We start from the raw sequence: 25,673 nt of genomic DNA on the forward strand, positions 1-25,673 counted from the left end.
AACAAATGATTTGGTAACTATAACCAAATAATGAAAATACGACCAAATCATGTATTGAGAGAAACATATTTAGTTGACGTCACTAAGCTATTTTCTCAGAATAATTACTACATTGACAAGCAGTGTTGCCAACTTTTGAATTTCAAAAAGCACCAAACCTTGAAAAAAAGAGCGTTTTACCGTACTAAAACCACTAAATTTTTTTTAAATCAAAGGATACCCTTTTTTCATAACAGTTTGTGGTAAACAAAAGGATACAAATAAACACTATTTACATGTATAAATAAATACCAGAGAGCTGCATGGATACACTCAAATTACATTTTAAGTCACTCGCTTTCTTTTCACATCTGCACACACTCGCACTCATTTATTTCCAAACATAACGTGCGATATCATTGAAAAAACATTGTCGGTTTAGTGAGTAATTCACACTATCAAGTGCTCGATTCAAATAACAAGTGCTTCATTTGAAAAACAAGTGCATGGCATAACTGCTGTAATGAAAGTATCAAAGAAAAAACATTTGTAAAGACAATTTTTGTTAATTTTTTTGGTTTCCTAACTGCATATATAATGCAAAAATATCAACTGATTAAGGGCATCATCATTTGACAAAAGGTGGCATCTTTTGTCAGAAATAACATTTCCAGCAGAAGAAAAAACTCTTTCTGACGATGCGATAGTTGAAGGAGCCTCGTATTACTCTACGACTGAGTTTATGCAGCAGCGGCATTTCGCATTTGTGTACCTCCCACCGATTAATTATATTGAAGTCCGTATGAAAATATACCTCAATATTTTCATATGGCCGCAGCTCTGCAGTAGCTTTATCAGTTCTGCTCACAAAGGTAGGTTGTTTAAGAAGACCTGAAAAGAGCTCAAAGTTGTCTGAAGGGAACAAAGGTGTATCCGCAATTTGTGGTTCCGTTGTACTGTCAGAATTCTCAGTTAACGTTCTCATAATTTGTAAACATTTCTCTTTTGTGTACATTTGCTCAGAGTCGGTAAAGTTCTTGAGCTCTTTTGCTGGCGGGTATAAAAAAGCACAATTTTGTGCAAATCTGTTAGTTTTCAACAGCAACTGTTTTTAAATAATAAAGCAACTTATTTTTCAAGTCCCTTATAAAGCCGATGTCTTCTGAGGTAACATTGTATTTCTTTTGTAGACTAATTATATAAATGTACGTCAGGTGCATAACTAAATAATTTAGTAAAACTAATATATTTAAAAAAATACTTCATCAATATCCCCTTTTTTCAAAATTGTCGTATTCTCTACTAATTGTTTGAAGTCAATGGGTGTCATTCGATTGCTCGACTTGGTTTTCATAACAACATTTTTCACTCGCTTGACTTGATTCGGAAAGAGTATATCAATGCCATACTTGAAATCAAATGAGTACACTGCAGCTAAACATTGATTTCAAAACTAACTATGAATCTCACTGTTTTTACGGTGTTTCTCACTAACCTTATAGAGTTCACCGCAATGAGTTAATACTGTTTAGATGGAAGTGAGTAAACTCATGCTGTTGTCTGATAAATACCCACTCATGCTTACGAAGTAATACCGAAGTACTGCACATTAAAACTGGTACATCTGGAGAAAAAACAATCGAATCGCAACAAACGAAATTAAATTTTAAAGGGGAGGAGTAATACTTAATGATACCCTAAGTAGAAATGAGCGAAAAAATTTGTTGTTTTATAATATAACTCCAAATATTGCGAAAAACCGTGTTTTTACACTTAGAGCTTAGGATATCTCAAAATTCTGACATGGAAGAGAAATTCTGCAGCCAGTTTTGGATTCAGCACCGAAAAATCTACAAAAACCGATGCACTCAGGTGGCAAAAAGAGATAAAATTTTTCCAACTGTGTAATCAATCAATAATCAAGAAAATAAAGAAATAAATACTTAACTTATCTGCGTGCTAGCATTTTCAACGCGAATACAATTTTACAAGAACGCAAGAACGTGGGTTTGCAACTTCATCTTTTTATCAATCATGGTTTGCATTTTAGTGCATTTAAATTTGTAGATTCTTGTAAATTCAGAAGTTTTAGTTAAAAAAAAAGCACTAAAAAGGGCACTAGGCACTAAACCATTTTGTTTGGCGTTTTAATTTTCAAAAAGCACTAAATCTAGTGCTTAAAGCACTATGTTGGCAACTATGTTGACAAGCATTACTAAATATGTACAAAGGTATACGTGTAATAATAACAGAACGATTGCATGTAGTTTATCTTCATATATAAATGTGATAAAAGTTTAAAATTACAGCTTAAGCGAGCTTAAGCGCTTGTTCCATTTCATTCATAATTTTCTAAACAGCCTTTAGCATTAGCCTTAAGGTGTCTACATTCCTCGCGCACAGCATCTCATTAAAATAAATTTTTATTTGCCGTTTTACTTTCCTACTTTTGTGTATAATGTTTATTGAAATTGTTTATGCACATTTTTCATTAAGGCGCAACAGACGTGTGGGAGCTGAAAATATTAGCGGTGGCTGCAGAAATGTGATTACAAGGTGTGGCAGAGTTGTTTAGCTGTATTTATTGTATTGGCGCAAATACTTAGTAAGTATTCAAAATTACATTGTTACATATATGTAAGTATTTCTTCGTGTATAATTAGGTGCGTTCGCTTAAAATCTCCAGTAAAAACATCCAACAGCAAAATTCCGGCGAAATGTCATCTGTTCTTCAACAAGACAAATATGTAAATCCAAAATAGTACGCGAACAGAAAATTTGCAGACACTTGCAAGTTATACGAACAGCTGATAAATTTTTGTTTAGATTCAAAATTGAAAAATTTAAGACGTACGTAAAAATGACAAGACAAATATGTATATCCAAAATAGTACGCGAACAGAAAATTTGCAGACACTTGCAAGTTATACGAACAGCTGATAAAGTTTTGTTTAGATTCAAAATTGAAAAATTTAAGACGTACGTAAACTCATCACAAAAGTTTTCCTGACACAGTTTATTGATTAAACGAATAACCACTTAGTTCTTACAAGTTCAATTAGTCTTACAAGTTTAATTATCATTTTAACTTCCAAACAATCAAATTAAATTTTGTGATTTGCGTAAATTCCTACCAGCTATTTTTGATCAGCTGTTTTCCTGTTGGCAAAAATTTTTCCAGCAGAAACTAAAAGCTTCCCCTCAAAATGAAATGTAACTTTGCTCTCTCAATTTCCCCTACTTTGCAAGTTTTTTGCGTACGCGAACGCAAAAACCTGAAAGTTTTGGTTAACTTTGAACAACTAACAGCTACGCGAAAGCAACTATTATTAGTTTATTGTACTCAACCTGAATTAAAACTAATGAATATTTGTAAATATGTACATATCTATTTTGTCGATGGCAATGTGCTTATTCAAGAGAAATTTTTAACAAAATCTACTTTATGTAAATACATGGTTTTTAAAATTGATGTACCACTCATAATAAATAACAATGGAGTCAGCTTCATATAAGCAAGCATTGGCAAAGCCCATTATATTATTTAAGAACTAGCAAATAGCCGCCGAGCTTCACTGCGGCTTAAAAGTATTTTTGTGTTGTTCCTCCCACCCAAAACTCTTATGGTCTCATTCATGAAAAATAAAATAAAATTGTTAGGATGATAGCAGGAATAATTTATTCAATTGTGTATTGTCAGTGTTACAATTCATAGTGCACTAAGTGCGACAATTCATAGTGAAGTAAGTGCGACAACTCGGTGTTGCATTTAGTGCAACAAAAATTAAAGAGCTTTATGAAGTGATATTTTCAAACCAATTTTCGATTTATCAAGAATTTTTTATGTCAGAAGGTATTTTATCGGTTTTCTCCTGGAAATTTAATTTATAATTTAAAACTCGAGTCTACATATCGGGCATTTTCTATAAATGTGTATTAATTCAATATTTACCTTTTCTTATCAATTTAACTGAATTAAATTTTTACATACATATATGTATATGTAGGTGGCAACCCGCTTCAAAAAATTTTTCGGCAGTAAACTTTCTTAAGCCTCTTTAGTTTATTACCAGTATTGTAATATTTAATTTATTTTATCAATTTAAATGAATACAATTTTTAAAACAGGTGGCAGCGCCCTCTCAAAGTATATTCGGCAGTAAAATTTTCGAACCCCTTTATTTTGTACTCATATTGCACAATTTAACTTATTTATGTATTTCATTTATTTATTAATAACTTTTTAAGTACAGTAAAACGCGAGGGCTTTTCAGTGTAAAAATAATCCAGAAAAATTACAAAAATAACCACAACTAAAATCAAATTAAATAAAGTACAGAATAATATAGCAAAAGTAACATTAAATTAAGTTAAATTAAAAATTTCAAACAGGTGTTAACCTTCCACAAAAATATTTTTGCCTGTAAGCCTTCTTAAACCTCTTTCCTTTGACACCCATACTGCATTATTTTCTTTACCTTATAAATTTACTTAAACAGCCATTTTCAAACAGGTGGTAACCCTCCTAAAAAGTATTTTCAGAAGTAAACATTCCTAAACATCTTCAGCTTGATATCCATATTGCAATATTAATTTTATCTCATCAATTAAATTAAATTAAAATTTCAAACAGTTGGCAACCTTCCACAAAAATATTTCCACCTGTAAGCCTTCTTAAACCTCTTTATTTTGACGCCCACATTACATGATTTTATTAATTTTAGCAATTTTCTTAAATAGCCACTGACCATCCCAACCAGATGCCGGATGGAGAAGCACATACACCTAGCAACAAAATGAAAGGACTTGCTTCCACTGAGAAAAGGGGTTTGTTAAGTCAAATAAATATGTTTCTTTCATTATTGGTGTTTTCCAACTAAATTTTGTCGCTTCTTTTTCATTTGGTAGGTTGGTAGGCAAAGAAGATTTTGGTCGGATAGTTGAATTAAGTTTTTAAATTCTTAACTATAAAAATATATATTTCAAACATCATTTTGCATATAAATATTTGCCAATTGTACATTTTAAACATCTGCCAATCCTGCCTTTAAAAATAAGAAACCTAATTGGTTTGGCCACTGATGGAGCCGATGTTATGGCTGGAGACTTGGGCGGGCTGAAAACATTATTGAGTGCAGAAACCGATTTATTTCATATAAAGTGCACATGCCACTCACTTCACCTTTGCTCAAGCTACGCTTGTAAAAAAATTGCCGAAAAGCATTGAGCCACTGTGCCGCAACATATATAGTTTCTTTTCCCACAGTCCAAGGGCGATAAATGAACTGAAGGAATTTCAGGAGTAAAACCCCCCAAAATCTTGGGCATATCTCAAACATGATGGCTTTCACTAGAAAGCGTTGTGTTAAGAATGGTTGAGCAATGGGATAGTTTGAAGCTTTATTTTATTTCCTGCTTTTACGAAGTAAACGGTATTTGAACTGCAGACCTGGCCGAAGGAATGTGTTGCAAAACCAAATGCTATTTTTCATTTCTATCGTATATTTTGCCCATAATTAACAATCTTAAAAAAGAGTTCTAAGCTGAAAGCTCTCGTTTGCCATACTTATAAGCAACTATCAAAGCACATTATCTCTTAATTTTGAGTAACTTTATTAAAAAAGATGCGATCAGTAACAATGTTAATATTGAGTTTGAAAATGAAAGTAATCAAAACCAATATATTCATGTTTTACTTAGAGTTTTTGGACCAAACAAATTTTAGATTTGATTTCAAGCGTAAAGATATAAAACTTTTACAAATAATAACACCAGCTTAGGTAGTTTCTAAAGAAGATTTACCAATTTTACCTCTTATGTTAAAGTTTTATTCGAAATATTTAATCTTAAATAAATGAATTGTATGCTTTCAGAATGCTATTTTATAATTGAAATTTATTTGGTAGGTTGTAAACGATTTTGGTCGGATTTAGGAGGAAAATCGGTAGGGGAAAAAAATTGTTAGTGGCAACGCTGCTCTCAACACATAATTTTGTTATATGTAGTTCCATTATTTGGTAATACTTATCAAATCTTGGGGGCCGAAAAGTTTCTCAAAGTATTATTAACTATTAGGATAGCACACACCTTTGTTGCCACGTTTTTTTAAATTTGTATTAAACTTTAAAATCGGATTTACACGTAGAATATGCTACATGTTTATAAAAAAATAGTTAATATTAAATAAACAAAAGAAAAACTGTACATAGTACTAAGGAATAAAAGGGTGTTTCAAATATTAAGGTATGAAGAAAATTAATAATTTTATCAAAAAGGCAGTTAGTAATATCGTTTTTCATTTAGATCCAGATCAAGTACTACACATTTTAACTAAGAAATTTAAAAAAAAAAAACGTTATACTGTGAAACTTGCCTTTCGTCGCTTGCGACAAAATCGAATAAAGCTCGATATATTTAGTTGCCTCTTTTCTCAGTGCCATTTGAATTTATGTTAATTACATCATTAGAAACTAGACTTACCTTTGTTCTATATAGCGGATTGCTGAAGTCCCAATCTGGCGCAACGAAGAGATAACCACATTTCGAAACCTTGCGTGAAGCCTTGAAATTAAAAAAAAAAAAAACAATAAAAAGTAAAAGTTAGAACGATATAGTAATTATTTTTACAAAGAGTTGATTAATATAATTTTTTGCTAAATGCTAAAAATTGAATTATCAAGCTACAAAGCATATTAATGGAGATTGTGAATTGAATTTTCGGTCTGTGCTGTACATAAATGAGTTTTTATCGCTTTGACTGCTTATCAATTAATTAAACGAAATGAAAACAAAACTGAACTGAATAAAAAACCATGAGAAAAAATACCGAAAGCCATTCCCTTCGAGTCAGCGCAACAAGCGGTAACCTTTTCGCGCCTAGGCAACAACAACCACGAGTACTTAGCAATTGATTGCTCCAATTTAGTTTCTTTTCATTTTTTATTTGAATTTTAGGGCCATTACGTGCAGTGTAACAGCAGCAGCAGCTACTACCGACCAGCCCGTGTAAATATTTCAGCAGCAAAATGCACCAAATTTTTTTGTAGTTTTGGATGGCGGTCTTTACGCGAACCCATTGACATGACTAATAGTCAAATAGTAATAGCAATAACGTGAATAAAACAATTGCGGAATGAGACGGAAAAAGCGTTGTAAAATCAACCTACAGACCAGCCGACCAACTAACCAACAAACGCGGCACCCACCAACAAACGGCAACCCAACAACCCCAACAAATGATTGTCTTATCGGGTTGGGGGCGAGCGAGGTTAGCGCAAAGGATGGCGGCAGCAATGAGAAAACTACCGAAAAAATGCCAATTTTTTGGCGGACGGAAAAAGTGCATAGCAATGGACGGCAGTGCATTTAAAATATCACAACAAATGAATTTAAAATAATAAAAAACCAAATCACAATTGCAAAGACGTTATGAAGTAGATATACATACTTATGTAAATATGTATGTATGTATGAACACTGAGCCAAAAGCAACATAGTTTTCCTCGAATTTGTGCGGTGAAAAGTATATGTATTTATATATAGAAAAGTCATTCTAGTCAGCAAGCTACTTTCGTATTTAAATGTATGTATGCATATTAGAGTGGTCCAAAAACAATACAGCCGGAATTTTAATGCCGCCAGCCCCTAGGATTGTTCTGAACCGAAAAAAATATACCCCTATTTTATATTTTGAAATCAAAAAATTTTTAGGGGGTGCTTACAGCGATCAAAGTTTTCCATGTATTTTATATGGGGAAAAAACAACTTTTCATGGAAATGGTATACATTTCTAGGAAATCGATATTTTTCGATCGGGAAACTTTGTTTTTTTTTTCAGACTTCCCATATTAATATCCAATTGTTTATTTAACCATTTTTTAATATTAAAAATTTTTTATTGGTCTCCCATTGCATTTCTGGGGGTTTAGGAGGACTTATGAAATATAATAATATAATATAATATATATATAATTAGTTACCATGAAAAAATGGTTAAAGAAACAATTGGGTATTAACACTGGGAGTCTACCGAAGAGAACCACAGTTTTTCGATCGAAAAATATTGATTTTCGAGAAATGTATACCATTTGTGCGAAAAGTGGTTTTTCCCCATATAAAATTCATGGAAAACTTTGAGCGCTGTGAGCACTCCCTAAATTCACATAAATTTTAGGACCAAATTTGATTCAAGTTGAACGTAAACACGATTTAGCTTCCAGCAGGTTCGGCAATGGCATTGTTAAAATGAAACCAAAATCAAATTGATTCCTTTTTAAGTTTAAATTTGCCAACATTGCCCAATTTTTGGTTGATTTTTTTCTCAGTGTATGTACTTACATACTTATGTAAGTGCATACATACATACATGCATATGTATATGCAAATAAAAACATTGACAAAATTAAAGCAACTTTGTTGTCTAGTCGCAAACAAATGGCATAACAGATAAATAGTTCAGCATGACAATTGAGCACCTAACCAACAGACTGCTGGTGCAGCGATTAAAACTAACTTGAAAAAAATTGTCGAAAAAAACAATGAAGTAAAAGTGACTGTGCTTTTTTTTTCTTTTCTTAGAATAGAGTGGCATGAGGTGGCTACTGTCGCCACCCTGACTTCCATCGACCTGGGTTGGAGCGAGCTGCGGCTCTTTTGATTTCGGTGGCATAGTCCAACTGGAATTATTCATTAAGTGTTGCACTACGAATTGCGATTACTTAGTTGACACATACAAAGCTAAAGTGTGAAGTGGATAGACAGAAAAGTTGCAATACAAAAGAAGACAATACAAAAAGCTACGATAAATAAATGTAAATGAAAAATACAAAAAGCTGTAACACTGATAGCGAGATTCATCGATAAGTTTGTAGGTGGATTTGTGTACACGCGATTGTGGTAAAAAGGGAGTGCTGAATGAACGACATTATGTGGGCAAATGATGCTTAATTAAGTAGAGGCCAAATAATTTGCACAAAACAGTTTTAACGCGACCGTACCGTTTAGGGCATAAATCAAAGAATATAATAATAATAATAATAAAAAAAAATATGCGAACTTGTCTTTTATGCACCATTGGAATGGAAAATTTATTGAAGATAAACATTTATCATAGAGTAGATGACCCATTGTACTCTGCTGGCTATTGCGCGCCTGAGCTTAAAATCTATTGAACTTAGGATTACACATTTTAAATGCCAGTCCTACCAATTTTGCATGAAGACCTAGAAATATTCACCAACAACAGTTAAAATAACTAGCTCCCCAGATTTCCGCACCATTTCAATCACAAGTCTTGTTGTCTTCACTATGGACGGTAACAGCTAAGTTATAGCGAAAAACAAAGTTTTTCAGCCAACAGATTTCTGTACCGGAAGGTTCCGTCGCGTCGGTTTTCATGTCAATTCGAGCGGTTTAGAACACAGCCTTGTAAAAGCTAGCCAGTTAAAGTAGAAGATGTGATATTTTTAGACTGGCCGATGAAATCCACTGGGAGAGTGTCTGGGCAATACATACACAAGAATGGAGAGTTACAGTTCGTGAGGTTACCAAAAGGTCCTTGCACTAGCACACTGGTTTTCAACCCAACGTTCGTTGAGTTGGCATTTCTACCCTCTCTTACCTTAGTGAAACGATAGTGCCTTCCATGGCCAGCTGATCTACCGCGAATGACATTGCATTAGCACATGTCTTGTTTTTCGCCCACCGTCTGATTACGAAATACTCGACACGACCGAAAGAGGGGTCAGACATTTCCTAATTAGATTTGAGCACACCCAGGGCGAGCGGAAGGTTGTTATTGCAGCTGAGATATCACATCTGATGTCCTCTGTACCTCCTTCCCACGTATCGGAAAGGGCCAGGCAAACGCGCGAGCTACGTTTAGCCAGGATTTACAGGAAGAACTCTGTTCGTAGATTATTAGTAGGGTAATTCAAAATATGGAAATGCATACTTTTTATCTTAAATCGTACCTTCATAGTGTTTATATTTTTGAATATTTTACTTCGCAACGAAGAAAACTAGCTACATTTGATAAAGTATATTTTGGCATACTTTGCTATAAATGCATATTTTTGCATAATGGCGCAATTGGGCATAGCATGCATATGAGCCATCCTTTTTTAAGTCGGACGGATTTCGTAAGAAAACTTATGTCATGTCTCCGATTCGCTTGTGGGTTATACACATGAAATAAGCTAACACGTGTTCGAGGAATTATTTTTCGATTTTTTCTTCGGAGAAATGATCTGTAAAAGCTTGAATTTTTTCGTGATTCTGACTAATCATGTACTTCTTCAAATCGTTATATCTTGGGTTCTGCTGATCGTAGAGACTTCGTCTTAACGTTATTTTAAAGCTAAGAAACGGCCTTAACATTTCTAAATATAAGGTGGTCAAGATTGCCCTAAATATAACTTAGCTATTAGCAGTTGAACTTTTTGAAGTTGATTTGCATAGTGAAGACCAGTAAAATAGGGATTTAAAATTATACCATCGTAATCCCTGTTTCATGCTCTATAAAAAACTTGGTTAAAAAAATTGGGGTTTTTCAGGAACTATTTTTAAAATATTTTTCTTTATGACGAGATGGTTTATTTTGTGAGAATCAACAATTATTTGTAATTTTGTTCCAAAACTTATGTTGAGATATATTAAGTAAGGTGTTAAACATCGAATTTTTGCAAGAATTTAAATTTTATTGCAGATTCCGATAGAATACCTATCCAGTTGTGGAACAAATGTTGTTAACGAAGCGATATTCTGCTGAAATCCGCAATAGAATCTGCGTTTTGCAAAACTTTAGTCCTACAATTGCCACGCCCATTTTTAGGAGTTTGTCGCCTTAAGAAAAAATCTTGCCGTACAATGCAAATCAACTTCAAAAAGTTCAACTGTTAATAGATAAGTTAGATTTAGCAGAATCTTGACCATCTTATATATAGAAATATTAAGCCCGTTTCTTTAGCTTTAAAGAACCCGAGATATAACGATTTGGAAGAGTACATGAATAGTCAGAATTACGAAAAACTCTAAATTTTGACAAATCGTATCTCCATAGAAAAAAGGGGGAAATTTTATATTAAAATTATTATTATTATTATTAAAATTAATTTTATTGTCAACACATCTGTTAGTGTTTGGCCGAGCTTCTCCTCCAATTTGTGGCGTGCGCCTTGATGTTGTCACACAAAGCGGAGGGACCTACAGTTTTACGCCGACTCCGAACGGCGATTGTATTTTTATGAGAAGCTGTTTTTCATGGCTGAAATACACTCGGAGGCTTGCCATTGCCTGCCGAGGGACGACCGCTTTTAAGAAAAAACCTTATATATATATATTTTTTTTTTATATATATTTTTTTCCCCATGTTGCTTTGTACCAGGGCTTGAACGCAGGCGCTGCGGAATAGAAGCGCGCACTACTTACCACTACACCACAGCGGCCGACATGCTAAACATAGGGCGTCATTAATTTGAGGAATTAAATTTACTCGATATAAATAATAATTTCGTCAATATAACTAATAATTTTCTTAAATAATTTTGAATTTTGTCAGTGCTGTTAAGGCAAAGTTAATTGCTTTCCTGGCAAATGTCGGCTGTGGCATCGCGTGAAGACTGCTGCTTCCGGTTCTGAGATCGCAGGTTCGAGTGCGGTTGGAGGTGGTTAGAGTAAGGTATGTCAATTATTTAAATTTCAATTTAAATATAAATTACAAGTTGTAAAATTAATTTCATACATGGAAAAAACCTAAATACTCAAATACCATAACAAATAAATTAGATACAATTTTTTAATACAATTTAAAAAATTACCTATAATTCAAATAAGAAATTAATAAAAATTGTTTAAAGAAAAACTCCTGCTTTGGGACTCGAATCTTAGATCTCTCGACAAGCACTCCAGAGCTTTGCCCTGTCGGCCATTGCCACTGTTGGAGAGTTGCGAGCGAAATGACATACTTATTCCTTTCACGGAGGATAAAATGGCAAGTAAATTTTTCCTAACAACTAATGAATTGTGTTTTTCTTAAACTGAGTCAAATCGTTTACTCATATTAAGGCAGCCATGTCATTGGAGCCATTTCAAGGTAATAGTTCTTTAGGTTAATATACTTTTTTCCTAGCATCAAGGAATGTTTTTTCCGAGTGTGCATTCTTGAAAATTGGAGCAGAATGGTTTCATTAGAAAGAAGCACATTTTTCTCAATTTCTAAATTTACCGAAAAACAGATAAGTTTAAGAGTAACCATAAATTAAAGGGCTGCCAGAGATGAAATTTTACTTTGTTGTATGCGTTTACAGATTCATCATCTAATAATATCCACCAACCTTTTTGCTGAACCCTGAATTTTTAACAAGGATCCGTCTTATCCGACTAGTGTACTTTGTGTCATTTGGGAGTCGATGCGCGGGCGCTTGCTACTAAATAAACAAATTATATTTTACAGGTTTATTGTTGACCCCATGCTACAATATACTTTCACTATTACCAAAGGATTTGAGAAAAATTATATTTTCGACCCGCCCTAGTGGTTATCGTCCGATTTTTTCCGTTTTCAATACCATCCGTCCTACGCTCAAAAGAAGTTTCGTTAAGACATCTCAATTTTTACTCGAGTTATTGTGTGCACAGACGGACGGACAGACGGACAAATAGTCACGGTTTAATCAACTACTTTTTTCATTCTGAGCATATATGTATGTATAGATCTGTCTATATCTTATCTCGATTCGTTTTGGCTGTTACAAACAACCGTTATATGAAAAATAGCTTGGAATCAAATCATAAGTGATTTAATTTGAAACAAACAAGTTATGGTAAGAGATGATGCATCATGCGGTTGTTACGGACGTGAGCTCCCGAAGAGGTACTTATATGAGCGGAACCTCTACCCAGGCACGACGCAAGGCATCTCTACGAACTGAAGGACTGAACCTAATGTATAATCAGCAAGTGAAGATTATCCACTTGACATCAACCACCTCTCGGTCCGCCTACTCAACCCAAATCAACTAACACCCCTTCCCCTCTTGTCACGCCCCGTGGGAAAAGCACGTTAGCTGAGCTTGACGACAACGATTAAGATCTTTAAATGGGACTCTAGGCAGGGCTAAGTAGCTGCTTAGGATAAATAAAGGCTCTCGCTGTGAACGCCCGGCCCCATGCACTTGGCCAACTATTCCGGCAAAACATTTTAGATTGCAGATGCCTGAGGTTTATCAAAACCGCAAATTTGTTGTCGATTTGAATGTGTTGGTTTGTATTGAATCAGGTAAAATATGCAGGCTTTTTTAAACCTCATAATACAATAAGCACATACAACGAATCACACACACACACGATCAGCCGTCGTTAAAAAGTAGCAGGTATGGGAAAATTAGTTGGTCCATGATCTAAAAAGTCATATGAATCATGGTGCACAAGTGCGCTCGGGTAAAAACAATAACAATCGTTGGAAGGGAGTCCCAGTTTTCAGGCATGCCTTAGATGGTGGTGTTTTACTCGTAGAATACCGAAAACACTTTAAAGATATCCGAAACCAGATCAATTTGAAACACTTTTATACAATTTAGCACAAACTCTCACTTTCTTTGAACATGCACCTAAGTATGTATATATTTTTACCGTTTATCAATTCTTTAAAAGAATTTGAGTTTTTTCAAGATTACAAAGTGTGCACCACACCAAAAAAGCTTTAATGCGAGAAATCTTTCGGATCTCGATTTCAGTGCATGAAGACGCAATCACATCACGATGAAGCACAAATTAGAGTTAATACAAATATTTAATTAAGTTTAAAAAATGGCATATACATATTGAAATATGACTAAAACTAAATAATGAAATATGTATTTATGTACATATAGTATATACATATGCATATATAGCGAACACACGTATTTAACTACATATGGCATGCATGCGAACATATTATGAGTTTATTTACATACATAAATATATAGATACATATATATGTATATTATGTAATAGAAAGATATCACTCAGTGTTAATATACTTACAGGCGGTGTTACCGGCTTTTGTTTTAATTTGTCATGGTAAGCATGTGAAAATATACAACACAAAGTCAACGTTAGAGTTTTCATTTAATAAAAATTAATTACAATCTGTGAACAAGACAAGGGAGAATGATACACATACACATATGTATGTTGTAAAATGTTTATGATGCCTAATTGATTTAAGAAAGCTGAATAGCATGCGCTTGTATACGTATTGAACTTGTTAATGACATCTGAATGTAGTGGACAGTGTTTAAAAAATGAAGCTGCACAACAAATTTTGGAAGTTTGGGTAAACTGGCCATATTCCGATTATACTTAATAAATGAGGATTAGGACCACCTCAAGCCCGAACTATAGCGTCTAAATGGAAAACACTGAGGTGGAATCGGATTGGCGCTCACTACTCTTTCACTTCCCTTGAGGTTTAAAAAACAGATTGTAGTAGCTTTCGGAACTTTATTGCGCACACACACCGCGTTACTTAAATCGATTGGGACTTTTACTAGGTTGATTGGACCCACAAAATGAAAGTCCATACAAAAATCTAGCATTCCTGTGATTATTCGAAAGTGAAATGTCTTGTTGGAGGACGATTCCGTGCGCAAAAAGATCATTCAAGGGGCATGGCTGTCTGCAGATCGAAATACGAGAAACCAAGTCGATCATGTTGTGATAGGCGGAAGGCAAGATACGAACCCGCCCCTGTGTAGTAAAAAATGTGCGCCCAACAATGCAAGTAAAGCTCAACTTCGAAAAGCTACAATCAAAGCAGAGCGCCAATTTATTCGCCACTCGACTTTAACACCCGCTCCCTGAGAGCTTTCTTCAACAAACCGAAATTCGCGAGCATTCGAACCATATTTCCCACTCAGTAAACACCGCCGCCTGCAGGGCCACACTGCGACCGGGAGCAACGCGAACAATGTGACAACTATGTGAGTAATTCCTCGAAACGTGAGAAGTTTCGGATGCGCTTGAGGATTTTTATTTTGAGGAATTTGCTCTCGATATATTTGCAGACAACAAATGCAACCATGTTTTACACAACAGAGTTGTTAAATCGCTCTGCAAATTTTTGAACAAAAAGCTTTCCGAAGTTTTATAAAGAGCGAAATTCACCATACAAGCGGATTGTCAAACCTTCTTCAAACCTACTTTTCCCATTTCGCCATACACCATGCAAACATGACTCGTTCAAGCAAAGAGTTTTAGTTTTCTTCCGGTTCGCAATGTAAAAAAGTTTGGTTTTCTTCGATTTTTCTCTCTTGCGTCCTCATGAAAATTCCGTTGCGATTGAGGCGGTTTGATCAAACGTCGACATGGCGGCCAGAAAATCAAAACATTTTGATTTTTGTTCACATTTCCCGCAAACGGCTTGTCAAACCTTCAAACACACCCATACACAACATAAATAGCTTTAAGCAAAGGAGTATTTCGCTTGGTTTGTCAAGCTGCGTGTGTGATGTTTTACTTAACTTAAGCACATCTGCATTTGCTGCTAAATATTCAAAATGTTATCTATAATTTTTTTCATTACATCGTTATATTTTCAACTTATTTTGAACTTGCAAAATCTCGATAACGAATGGAGAGAGCACGCATTCGATCATAAGAATATGAATATTCATATTGATTCTTCATCCACTAAATTATAGAAAAAAAGATTTTGAATGAAAAAAATTCTTCAGGTTCATACAAGTTTCCCAATTTAGAAAAATTATAGCTGCATTACTAAGTAATATAGCCCTTTTCTAATGCTTCAGCAGAACATATGTATATTTAGTAGTTTAAAACTGTATAGGACTAACTTGAGGACCAGATTGAGCACTGATATAGTTGCAGCAATATTATTTATATACTTTGTTTGAGCCGCAAGAACAAATGTACCAAATGAATTGGAGAATGTAATTACTTTTTATACTAAGTACATACCTGTAAATAAATATATGTAATACACAATACTCATATGTATCTGTAATAAGAAAATTTTGAGTAATTTGTCCGGATTTTGAGGATTTTTCATTTGTTTTTGAGGAATTTGGTAATATTTTTATAGCAACACTGGTACTGAAGATTAAAACGATACGTATTTTCCGCCACAAGACGAGGGAGACCTAAATATGTGAGCTTGAAAAGCTGGCCGGCAGAAAAAATCCTTCCTCCTGTAAAATCAATCTAAGCGACATAGCGGCCGATGACCACATCTTACTTAATTATGGAAGGAACACTCTCTATTCTCGAGCGTATTGTGTGAAAGAATGTAGCTCACCGTCAAACGAACGCACCTTATAAATGTGGCCTTAGACTTGACAAATCCACCATAGATCAGGTATTCGCAATACGCCAATTATTGGAAGAAAATACTCGCAAGAATACGGAAGAAAATACTCGCAAGAATTACGGGCCGGGCATTTACGCGTTGGCAATGGCGAATACCTCAGACAATGGAAGGATCAGCTGGATAAGGACTTGGATTCACTTTGTTTTAATAACCGCTACTGAGTATTTTGTAAGTATCTGAATCGTACAATCTGGGATTAGGGTTGCCAAAATTTCCTAAGATATTTATAGAATTTTTTTATAGGTACTATACTTCAAATATATATAGTATTTTATTTAAAAGAAAAAGTAAAAACGCCTACTTTTCTTTCTTCTGTATTTCTTAAAAGAAATATATATTTGCTTTCACTTTTGACAGTTTTTAACAATTCCTTCATAACTATGAAAGTGTCATATACATTATCGCAGTAATTATTAAATGTAGTCGCTTTGTTTCTCTCATTTCGCAATTTTACATTCATAATAGAAAAAAACTCTTTCTGCAAATACCGAAGTTGCAGAAATAGAGTATTTTGAAATTAAATAAATTTGGTAATTCATGCTCATGCCCGGTTTCACCAACCAATTTTAAAACTTACCAGACTATTAAAATTTCAAATGACAAATTTCCCGAACAAACCTCAGCTTAACAAAAAGTTTAATAAAAAAATTGTTTGCAAATTACTCAAATATATTTATATGTCAGCCAATAACCTGACCAAATAGCGCTGTAACTAATCTATTTAATTTCATTATATATTACAAATTTAGTTAAACAAATAAATAAATAAATATTTACATTAATTTGTAACTGAAGAAATATGTATAGTATTTTTGCATACTATATTTTTTCGAAGAGTATATAGTACGCAGACTGAAAAATAGTTCAATACTATATATTATAGTACGGTTGGCGACCCTATCTGGGAAACCACAACTCCTTCTACCTGCAAAAAAACATACGCGGGCACAAGTGCAAGAATGCTGCTGCCAATAGGCACAAGAATATATCGAGTTAAAATTTTAACTTGGGGATACCTCAAGCATCTTATTTTGTCATGAAAGAGCTTCTAATAAAACCTACCTATTTTTTGAAGAAGCCATAACACAACGACTCCTGCTATTTGAGCAATGCATGCAATAGGAATGATAGCGGTTTAGTATAACATTCAGTGCACCTGTGGGGCGATTTCTCATTGCTCCGTTAGGACTGCGATTGCTAAATGATTAATGTGTTTTTAATTTCTTGATGGCTACCATGAACAAACACTTTCTGTTCATTTCTCAGCCACTTTCTTTTTTCCTTTTTTTCTACCAATAATTGTAATTACTTGCTTAATTTGCAGCAAGAGCCGCGAAGATTAAAAAGTAATTAAATTTTCATTTCATGGCGCAGCTGCATTTCACTTGCGCTGCCACTTGTAGTTGCACTCGCGCATTGGAGCTTAAGTGTTGGCGCTAGCAATGAGTAGTATGCATTTACATTCCTATACATGTTTGTGTGCGAGCATATTCGTTATGGTATACTACCTACATATACATATGTTCCACATTAATTGAATTTATTTATTTTTATGATCTTCACAGTTTTCCCATAAATCAAAATTTTTAGATACTATGTACATATGTATGTATGTATATATTCCTCACTGAGCATTTGCGCCAACAAATGACAGCCGCAATTGACTATAACAACAAAACGTAAGGTAGAGCGTTGTTGAGAAAGAGGTGCGGTTTGAAAGAAATTTGAAGCTGTGGTTTAACTTGAAAAATCGTTAAAATAAATCGCATTTAACTGAAATTTGTTTCGAGAAACAAAAGCGACAGAAAAATTTATGAAGAAAAGAAAAGCGAAGCAAAGAAATACCTGACAGATGTCATAATTGACATGATGACGTATCGCCGCGGTGCATCACTGTCAGCTTTAACAACAAACAAAAAAATAATACTAAAAAGAAAATATAATACTGGCGTTCGAAAATCGAAAGCTGCAACACACATCAATGGTGCAACGAATAAATTATTGAATGAACAAATGGCTGTCAGTGTTAACGGCAGGTATTATGACTGAGCTGCAGCGAATGAACACGCAGGTGAGCTAACGATCAACAACCGATCGACAGAAAGGGAAAGCCAAAACGCTCGGACAGGCAATGGCGGGGCGCGTGTACTGACAGCGGCATCGGGTCGTGCAGTACTTTCGTTTTTAGTATGAAAAACTTTATTTTGTCAGCTTTTGAGGGGTGTATGAAAGAAGAAAAGAAAAATAAGACCAAAATAAAAAACAAGAAAAAATTATGGCAACGAACCTTTGACGGCTTTGACGGTGGCGCTGCTATTCACGTTTTTATTTTTTTATTTTTGTGTTTAGTATTTATTCGGTTCCGTAGCTTTGGAGTGCCACCCGAAAATGGTGAAATACTTTGTGTGCAACCTGCTGCAGCGTCACTACATAACAATTTCCAACAACAAAAAGAAAAATACAATTCACGAACCTGTAATAACTCTTAAGCAGACGGGAGGAAATTTGGAGGAAAACAAAAATGTTAACACATACAGTGAGTGTCAGTGAAAATCGTACAGTAAATTGGTTTCCATACTTTGAAAATATTTATTTGTATTCAACAACTTTTATTGAGCTTGAGGCCGTTTTTTATAAAAAAAACTATTGTGGAAAAGCAAAAATAATTTGAAAAAATGGTAGAAGTGATAGCTATTTCGCAAATAAAGTTTGAAGCCGCAACGAAATTCCGTTCCGTTGTTCATGAGTTGTTAAAATTCTAAATAAAAAGTGTGAAAATTTTACGATTTTGTTTTCTATTTATACAAAAGTTAGAAACTTTGACTTTTATGGATTTCGTTGTAGTATGACCTATTTTTGATTAAAAATTAATAAGATTTAAATAAAACAGCTCCAAAGTGCTTAACTTCTTAAATAGCCTAAGGTTGGAGTGATAACAATTACATCTTCTTGGGTCGCAGTGCGACGTAATAATAATAATAACTAGTTAACGCGCATGGCGTTAAGACGCCAAAATTTAATTTCGCTTCTTAAACATTCCATCAAAACACCCTGTACCTCTAAAAAAATAACTTTCTGTCAAAATTTCCAGCGGGAAAGAGCTGTTACTATTAAAATAACTTGACATATGATTCAAAAAAGAGCACTATATAGAATATGCTTAATATATCGTTAGTATATTTAGTATGGAAAGAGCGAAACTCACATTGTCGCTGTAATACAAAAAACCGTAACTAACTAAAAACCCAGAATTAACTTTTTGATTGATTATGATGCATTTCATGGAATTATAACACCCCGCATCGTTTTGTGTAATAAAACATCTTAGCTAGCTGTGGTTTTTTTGCATTTCAGCGACGATGTAAGATACGCCCTGTTCTTACTATATCTACTAACGATATATAGATAGTACTTTTCGAATAAGTGGTAGTCCTAATAAAAATATATTTAGAAACTAAAGTTTTCTTAAAACTCTTTCGTTTTACATTCATATCTTAATTTTTAAATTAGCTTGTGTATAAGTTAAAAAAGTTTGACTTTTCAAACAGGTAGCAACCCTCTTAACTAAAATCTTTTTAAACCTCTTCAGTCTGATATTTTGATACAAAATTTCATTAATTAATGAATGACTATATCAAGATTTCTTAGCACTATTTCTTTATTATTCATACAAATTGTGCATAAGTTAACTAAATTCGGCTTTTAAATCAGGTGGCAGCCCTCTTCCAAACTATTTTCAAACTGAAATCGTCTTAAATCTCTTTCGTCTGGCACCCTTATGGTGATACATATTTCAATTGCCTAATTCTCTTAATTCATTTTGAATTTTTTAAACAGGTGGCAACCCTTGTAAATAAAGATATGAAATGAAGCCTTTTTAAAAGTAAGAGTAATAATAATTTAAATTATTAAATCATTTGAACTAAATTTTTTAACAGGTGGCATCTCCTTTTGGAAAAAATAAAACCTTGTCGCACATCCACAGGCCAATCACTTTGTTTTGATACCTCATTTTTGAAAATCGAAAGAACGGTGTGGATCTGATGGCATTTATTATTAAATTATTTGAATGCAAATTTTTTATCAGGTGGCAACCCTTTTCGAAAAGGGTAAAACCAGTTTGCACATCTACAGGCCAAGCGCTTTAAATTGACACCCCATTTTTGAAAATCGAGAGAACGGTGCAGATATTTTATCCTGAACAAAAAATGCATTCGCGTATTTTATATATGTATAGATAATACTAATAAAGAGACATACATTTGTACAAATCTGTACAATCAAATGAATTATTATGCGGTTCATTTGTTTTTATTGTACTAGCTATGTTATATTTTTATTAAATGCTATGTTTTCCATGATAAAAGCATAGTAAGGTAAAACCGTTCTCTCAACTCGTCGGCCATGATTTTTTTTTGAAGTTTGCCAACATTTTAAAATCATATAAAATTGAGAGTGAAAAAAAGGAATTGTTCAAAGTTGTTGGTGTTTGAGATTGAAAATGAGAATATGTGGGTGAGTCGAGGTTGTGAGGTGTGGTTTGTAATGCATACTACAGGACAGTACACATATCACTATAACCCTGTACAAGTGATAGAGGAAGGGGATCCATTGAGGCCACTAGACTTTTGCAGATTTATGCTCGCTGCCGATGTCGAAGATGCATCTTTCTTCAAAAAAATCTTCAGGACTGTTGTATTTAAGTACGACAAAGATGGTACTCCTATATATAACAATGTCCACTATTGGGCTCCGAAAGACGAACGCAACCCAAGTAAAAGAGAACGAAAGGGACACAGATAAGATTTAGCATCAATGGGAATAATTTCCCATTATTTCTTTAGTCCATTCACTTTGCATGATTAATGGAAGACGTGCCTCTTGTCGTAAGGCAAAACCTTCATTACCAACATGTCGGTGGCCCAGCTGACTCGTGGAGGGCTCGACCAATAGCATGGCCGGAGTGGGGCCCGACTATACGCTGATAGATTTTCACGTATGGGGTCAAATCAAACGATTTGTTTCCAATGAGATGGCTCCGGTCGATAATGTGGATGCCTTAAAAGAAAGGATGCTTCACGCGGCTGACGAAATGGGGCAGCATCTGAAAACAAGCGTCGTGAAAAGTCATCTAAGGAAACGATTGAGAATTTGTTTGAGAAATAGAGGTGGTCATGTCGAGAAGGAATTATAATAATATAATAAAAAGTGTAATTTGTTAAGTTTTTTATCTCGTATTTTGGGTAAGTTGTAAATTACTTTTATTCTTTCAAAGTTAAGCTCTAACCTTTAAGTTTGCGCTTGCCAATTCATGAAAAATTTAATTAACTCTTTTATGAGAAAAATTATTACTTGGTACATAAGTAGAGGCAAACCAAAATTACCCTTTCGTGCGTGCAAAATGTCATATGCCGTGTGATCCATCTTCTGTGAATGTTAAAATAATAGTTGCAAATGCGAGCTTAATTTAGATTTTCCAATTTGCCGCAGTACAATCTAGAGACTTGAGCAATCCGCATACAGGCATACATATTTACTTTTGTATACATGTACGTCTTTATATTTGTGTAACGATGGCAACCATGTGGCACATTCAACTTGTTGCCATTAAATTTATCACCACCATTGTACACTGAGTGCCACCGTACAAATTATTCGTACAGTTATTTAGTCAATCAGACGACAGTCGCTCAGTTATACAGTCGCTAAGCTTTATAGTTGTCGTCGACGTTAGTTTGTTTGGTTCGACGTTCATCACTTTAATTGAAGTTTAATTGCAAATAAATAAATGTCAGCATTGTTGCCGTGCACAGTTGGGACCGCTGTTATAGCTGCTGGTGTGCCCATAAAAAAAAAAACGAACAACAATGCATTACATTCAACTTGAAAACAACAAATAACAGACGAATGTGAAGTGACAGGATGGAGTCAGCGAATGGCAATTCGTCTAATTGAACTTGAAGCCGTCTCAGTCCATACGTTGAGCTACTGTCGCGCCAGACTGCTTGGCTGTCGACGATCTCATGTGAACAGGTTGCTCTTGCCGCTTATGTGGCTAGTTTATTGGCTACTTGCTGCTTGGTTGGCTCCCTTTCCCAGCGAACTTGCATTCATGTGTATAAAATCATACAAACAAAGGCTGCGTTCCCCCCTAACACAGCCTTCCGAACGGCGGCCAATGCGGTGTGCGCGCGTCACTTTCTTTCCATCAAATTCACTTTCACTTAATGTCATCGAACAAAAATATTTCTTTGTAGCTTAAAAATTGCAGTAAGCAGTCAACGGTGATTGTAGCCGAGGCAGAAACCACGTGTCTTCATGCCACAGTTTGACGCCAATCGTTGATCTTCGACAGGCGCAGTTGTAAGAGGAGAACAAGAGCACAGCAGGTTTATTGAGTGGTTTATTTGAAAATAGCAATGGAATATTAGAGTTTAAAATGTTAAGTTATAATTCTTCCTAACTCTCAAAAAAATCTAGGTGAAATCTGAAAGTTGTAATTATTGAAATCAAAATCGCTTTAGAAGTATTTATGGAATTTACTATGTACAGTCGGCGTCAAAAATATGAATACCCTGACGATTTGACGATTTTATTTATATATATTTTACATACCAAATTTTTCTTATTTTCTTATAAAAATATATGTCGTTTATTCAACAGCAAAAACCAGTAGAAGCTATTTGTTTAATTTCATACAGAATTCGGGAATTTTCAAGAAATACCAAAAAATTTCTAACCTCCGGTTTCACCAGCAATATAAATGGAAAATGATTTCTTATTTTCTGTAAATTTTCATACAAAATTCAAAAAATTAAAATCATTTTTTACTTAAATTGCTTTTGCGAAATTGGCTATAAGAACTCGAATTTAAAAATTTTAGAACTTAGATTAAAGCCTAACCTACATACACCCTAATCTCTTTTTCTTTATTGGCGCTGTAACCGCCTAAGCGATTTTGACCGAGTCCAAAACAGCACGCCAGTCATTTCTCTTCTGTGCTAACTGACGCCAATTGGAAATGCCAAGTCCTTCTTTACCTGGCCTTGCTGGATTAAGATAACGATATATAATATGCGAAAGCATTTTCATGAACTTCATCAGATTTGCACCTCCGAAATTCGGGTGAATGCATTGTAGATATTAAGAATTTAAACTCAAGGGTAAAAATAAATCGTGATATTCATGAATATACTTCAGTATTTGGCTCAAGATTTACTTAAACAACTTCGTGAAAGAGAACAATTAATCTTGTATTGCTAGAGACCTGATAACCCAAGATAATTTTTAAGTTATTAAAGGGCCTTATTCTACTTATAGCTTCGTACAGTGGGCTTTATTATCACTTAAAATTGGCAAAATCTCAATCACAAAAATTCAACCACTAATTCTAAAAATTTTAAAATACATATGTAAGTATGTATACCGGCTAATTTGGATCGTTCATTTCAAAAATCACATCAAAGAATTTTTAAAGTTTTGAGTTTTACCGTCATTCAGGGTTCTTTAAATGGGACAGTGATATCCTTGGAGTTTAAAAAAGAAAGTTATCTCAGCTATTTTAATTTTTTGCTTTTGCGAAATATATTTCAAACCTATGAATAATACGAATCCGAATCACAATTCCACGGAAAATTTTTTAATATTTTCCAATAGATTACACTGCTCATTATCGAATTTTCTGCCACGTTTTACTTTTCTGACGGTCAACTGCAACTACAGCTTGCACTTTAATTTGATGTATAACTTAACTCTTTAACTGCTTCAGATCGCCCTAACCAATTCGTATGACTGAGCAATTATGTATAGGTGAGATGTGAACTTAAAAAATTTGGCTTGTGATTTCAAATTAGAGAAACCGAACCATGCGAGATTTCTCCGCACTTAGAATCGGCTGGACGGATTAACATAAATTTTGGCACACGGCTCGTTTATTACTGCGAATAGAATTTTGAATATTTTTTACGTTTCTCAAGAGGGTTGCGTTCTGTTTAAAATGTTAAATTCAATTTTGGCATTTTAACGCCATTAGAAAAAAAAGAAGTTTCACTACAGTCGCGCATGGGACTGGCTGCCAGACTATAAGGTGGATCGATTAAATGCAATATAAAAAGTTAACAGTTTAACATAAGAACCACTTGACGGTAGTATGGGATTTATTTTTAATTTTGAATTGTGTCGTTATTACAGAGGGCCGTCGATATGAGTTCGACCTTAAACTTCCCAATTTGCCACAGGGCGAAGACGACGTCGTTACGACGTCGCTCTGGCGAAGTCGTTTCCTGAACTCTAAACGACGTCGTTACGACTTCGCTTTGGTGAAGCCGTTACGACGTCGCCCTGGTGAAGTCGTTTTGGTGAACTCGAAACGACGTCGTTACGAAGTCACTCTGGTGAAGTCGTTTGGGTGAACTCTAAACGACGTCGTTACGAAAATTGGGTTTATTTTCAAGGACCATATAGTTCAAAATTCAAAAATTGCGCAATATACATATGCATGTATGTGCATATAAAAAAAATTAACAAGCTTTTATAAAAATTTTAAGATTTTTATTCTGCATTAAAGAAACACATATGAAGCAATTTTAAAGTCCATTGAAGTTTGGTATGTATAATAGAATACAAGGTTGAAGTGCCTCAAAGCATGCATTTTCTGTCATAAAATTCATATGGATAAAAAGGCGCAGTACCGTAAAAAAAATAACACCAAAAATCAATGTGAGTTTTGTGTTACTTCAAACCTGTGTTCTATTATACTAACATTTTATGGACTATAAAACTGCTTCCTATGTGTTTCTTAAATGCAGATTAAAAAGCTTTTTAATTTTTATGAAAGCTTGTTGAAATTTTTTTATATATACATATATATGTATGTATGTATACTGCACATTGCTTTAATTTTGAACTACATGGTTCTTGTTAAAAAATAAACCCAATTGTAATTAATTTTAAAGATAACTAAAATGAAGTAACAAAAAAATTAATTGGTTAAACTTATATTATATTAAAATATATTCAAATTTTTGTTTGTATTTTATGACTGAATGTTTACCTTATTTTTCTTTTTTATTAATATTTATGTATATTTAAAAAACTTTGAAAAAAATTCAATGAATTCAATTAAACTATTTTAAACTAAAAAAATTGTTTTTAATTTTCGCTGTCACTGATTGGATGTTGCTGGTCCGTTGTCGCCATTATTGCCTCAATAATATGTATGTATGTATGTATCTATTAGAGGTGCAAAACATATACCAACATAATGAATCTTGACGGGTGCGGTGGCCGCACTGTCGCTTAACTTTGCTTTGCCCATTACAACTCT

General features: G+C 34.1%; 1 protein-coding gene across 7 annotated transcripts in view; it reads right to left on the reverse strand.

Annotated features, from left to right (window-relative positions):
- Nucleotides 1–25,673, reverse strand: part of LOC118735349 (protein outspread) — a 322,425-nt gene that overhangs the window by 168,056 nt on the left and 128,696 nt on the right. For all 7 annotated transcript variants that reach the window (XM_036465049.1, XM_036465051.1, XM_036465047.1 and 4 more), the window contains exon 3: nt 6,460–6,540. In XM_036465049.1, coding sequence (XP_036320942.1) covers nt 6,460–6,540 — 81 coding nt within the window. The remainder of the gene's footprint in view (nt 1–6,459; nt 6,541–25,673) is intronic.

Source organism: Rhagoletis pomonella, unplaced genomic scaffold (assembly GCF_013731165.1).
Source record: "Rhagoletis pomonella isolate Grant_MI unplaced genomic scaffold, Rhpom_1.0 Rhpom_scaffold_00003, whole genome shotgun sequence".
Lineage (NCBI taxonomy): Eukaryota > Metazoa > Arthropoda > Insecta > Diptera > Tephritidae > Rhagoletis > Rhagoletis pomonella.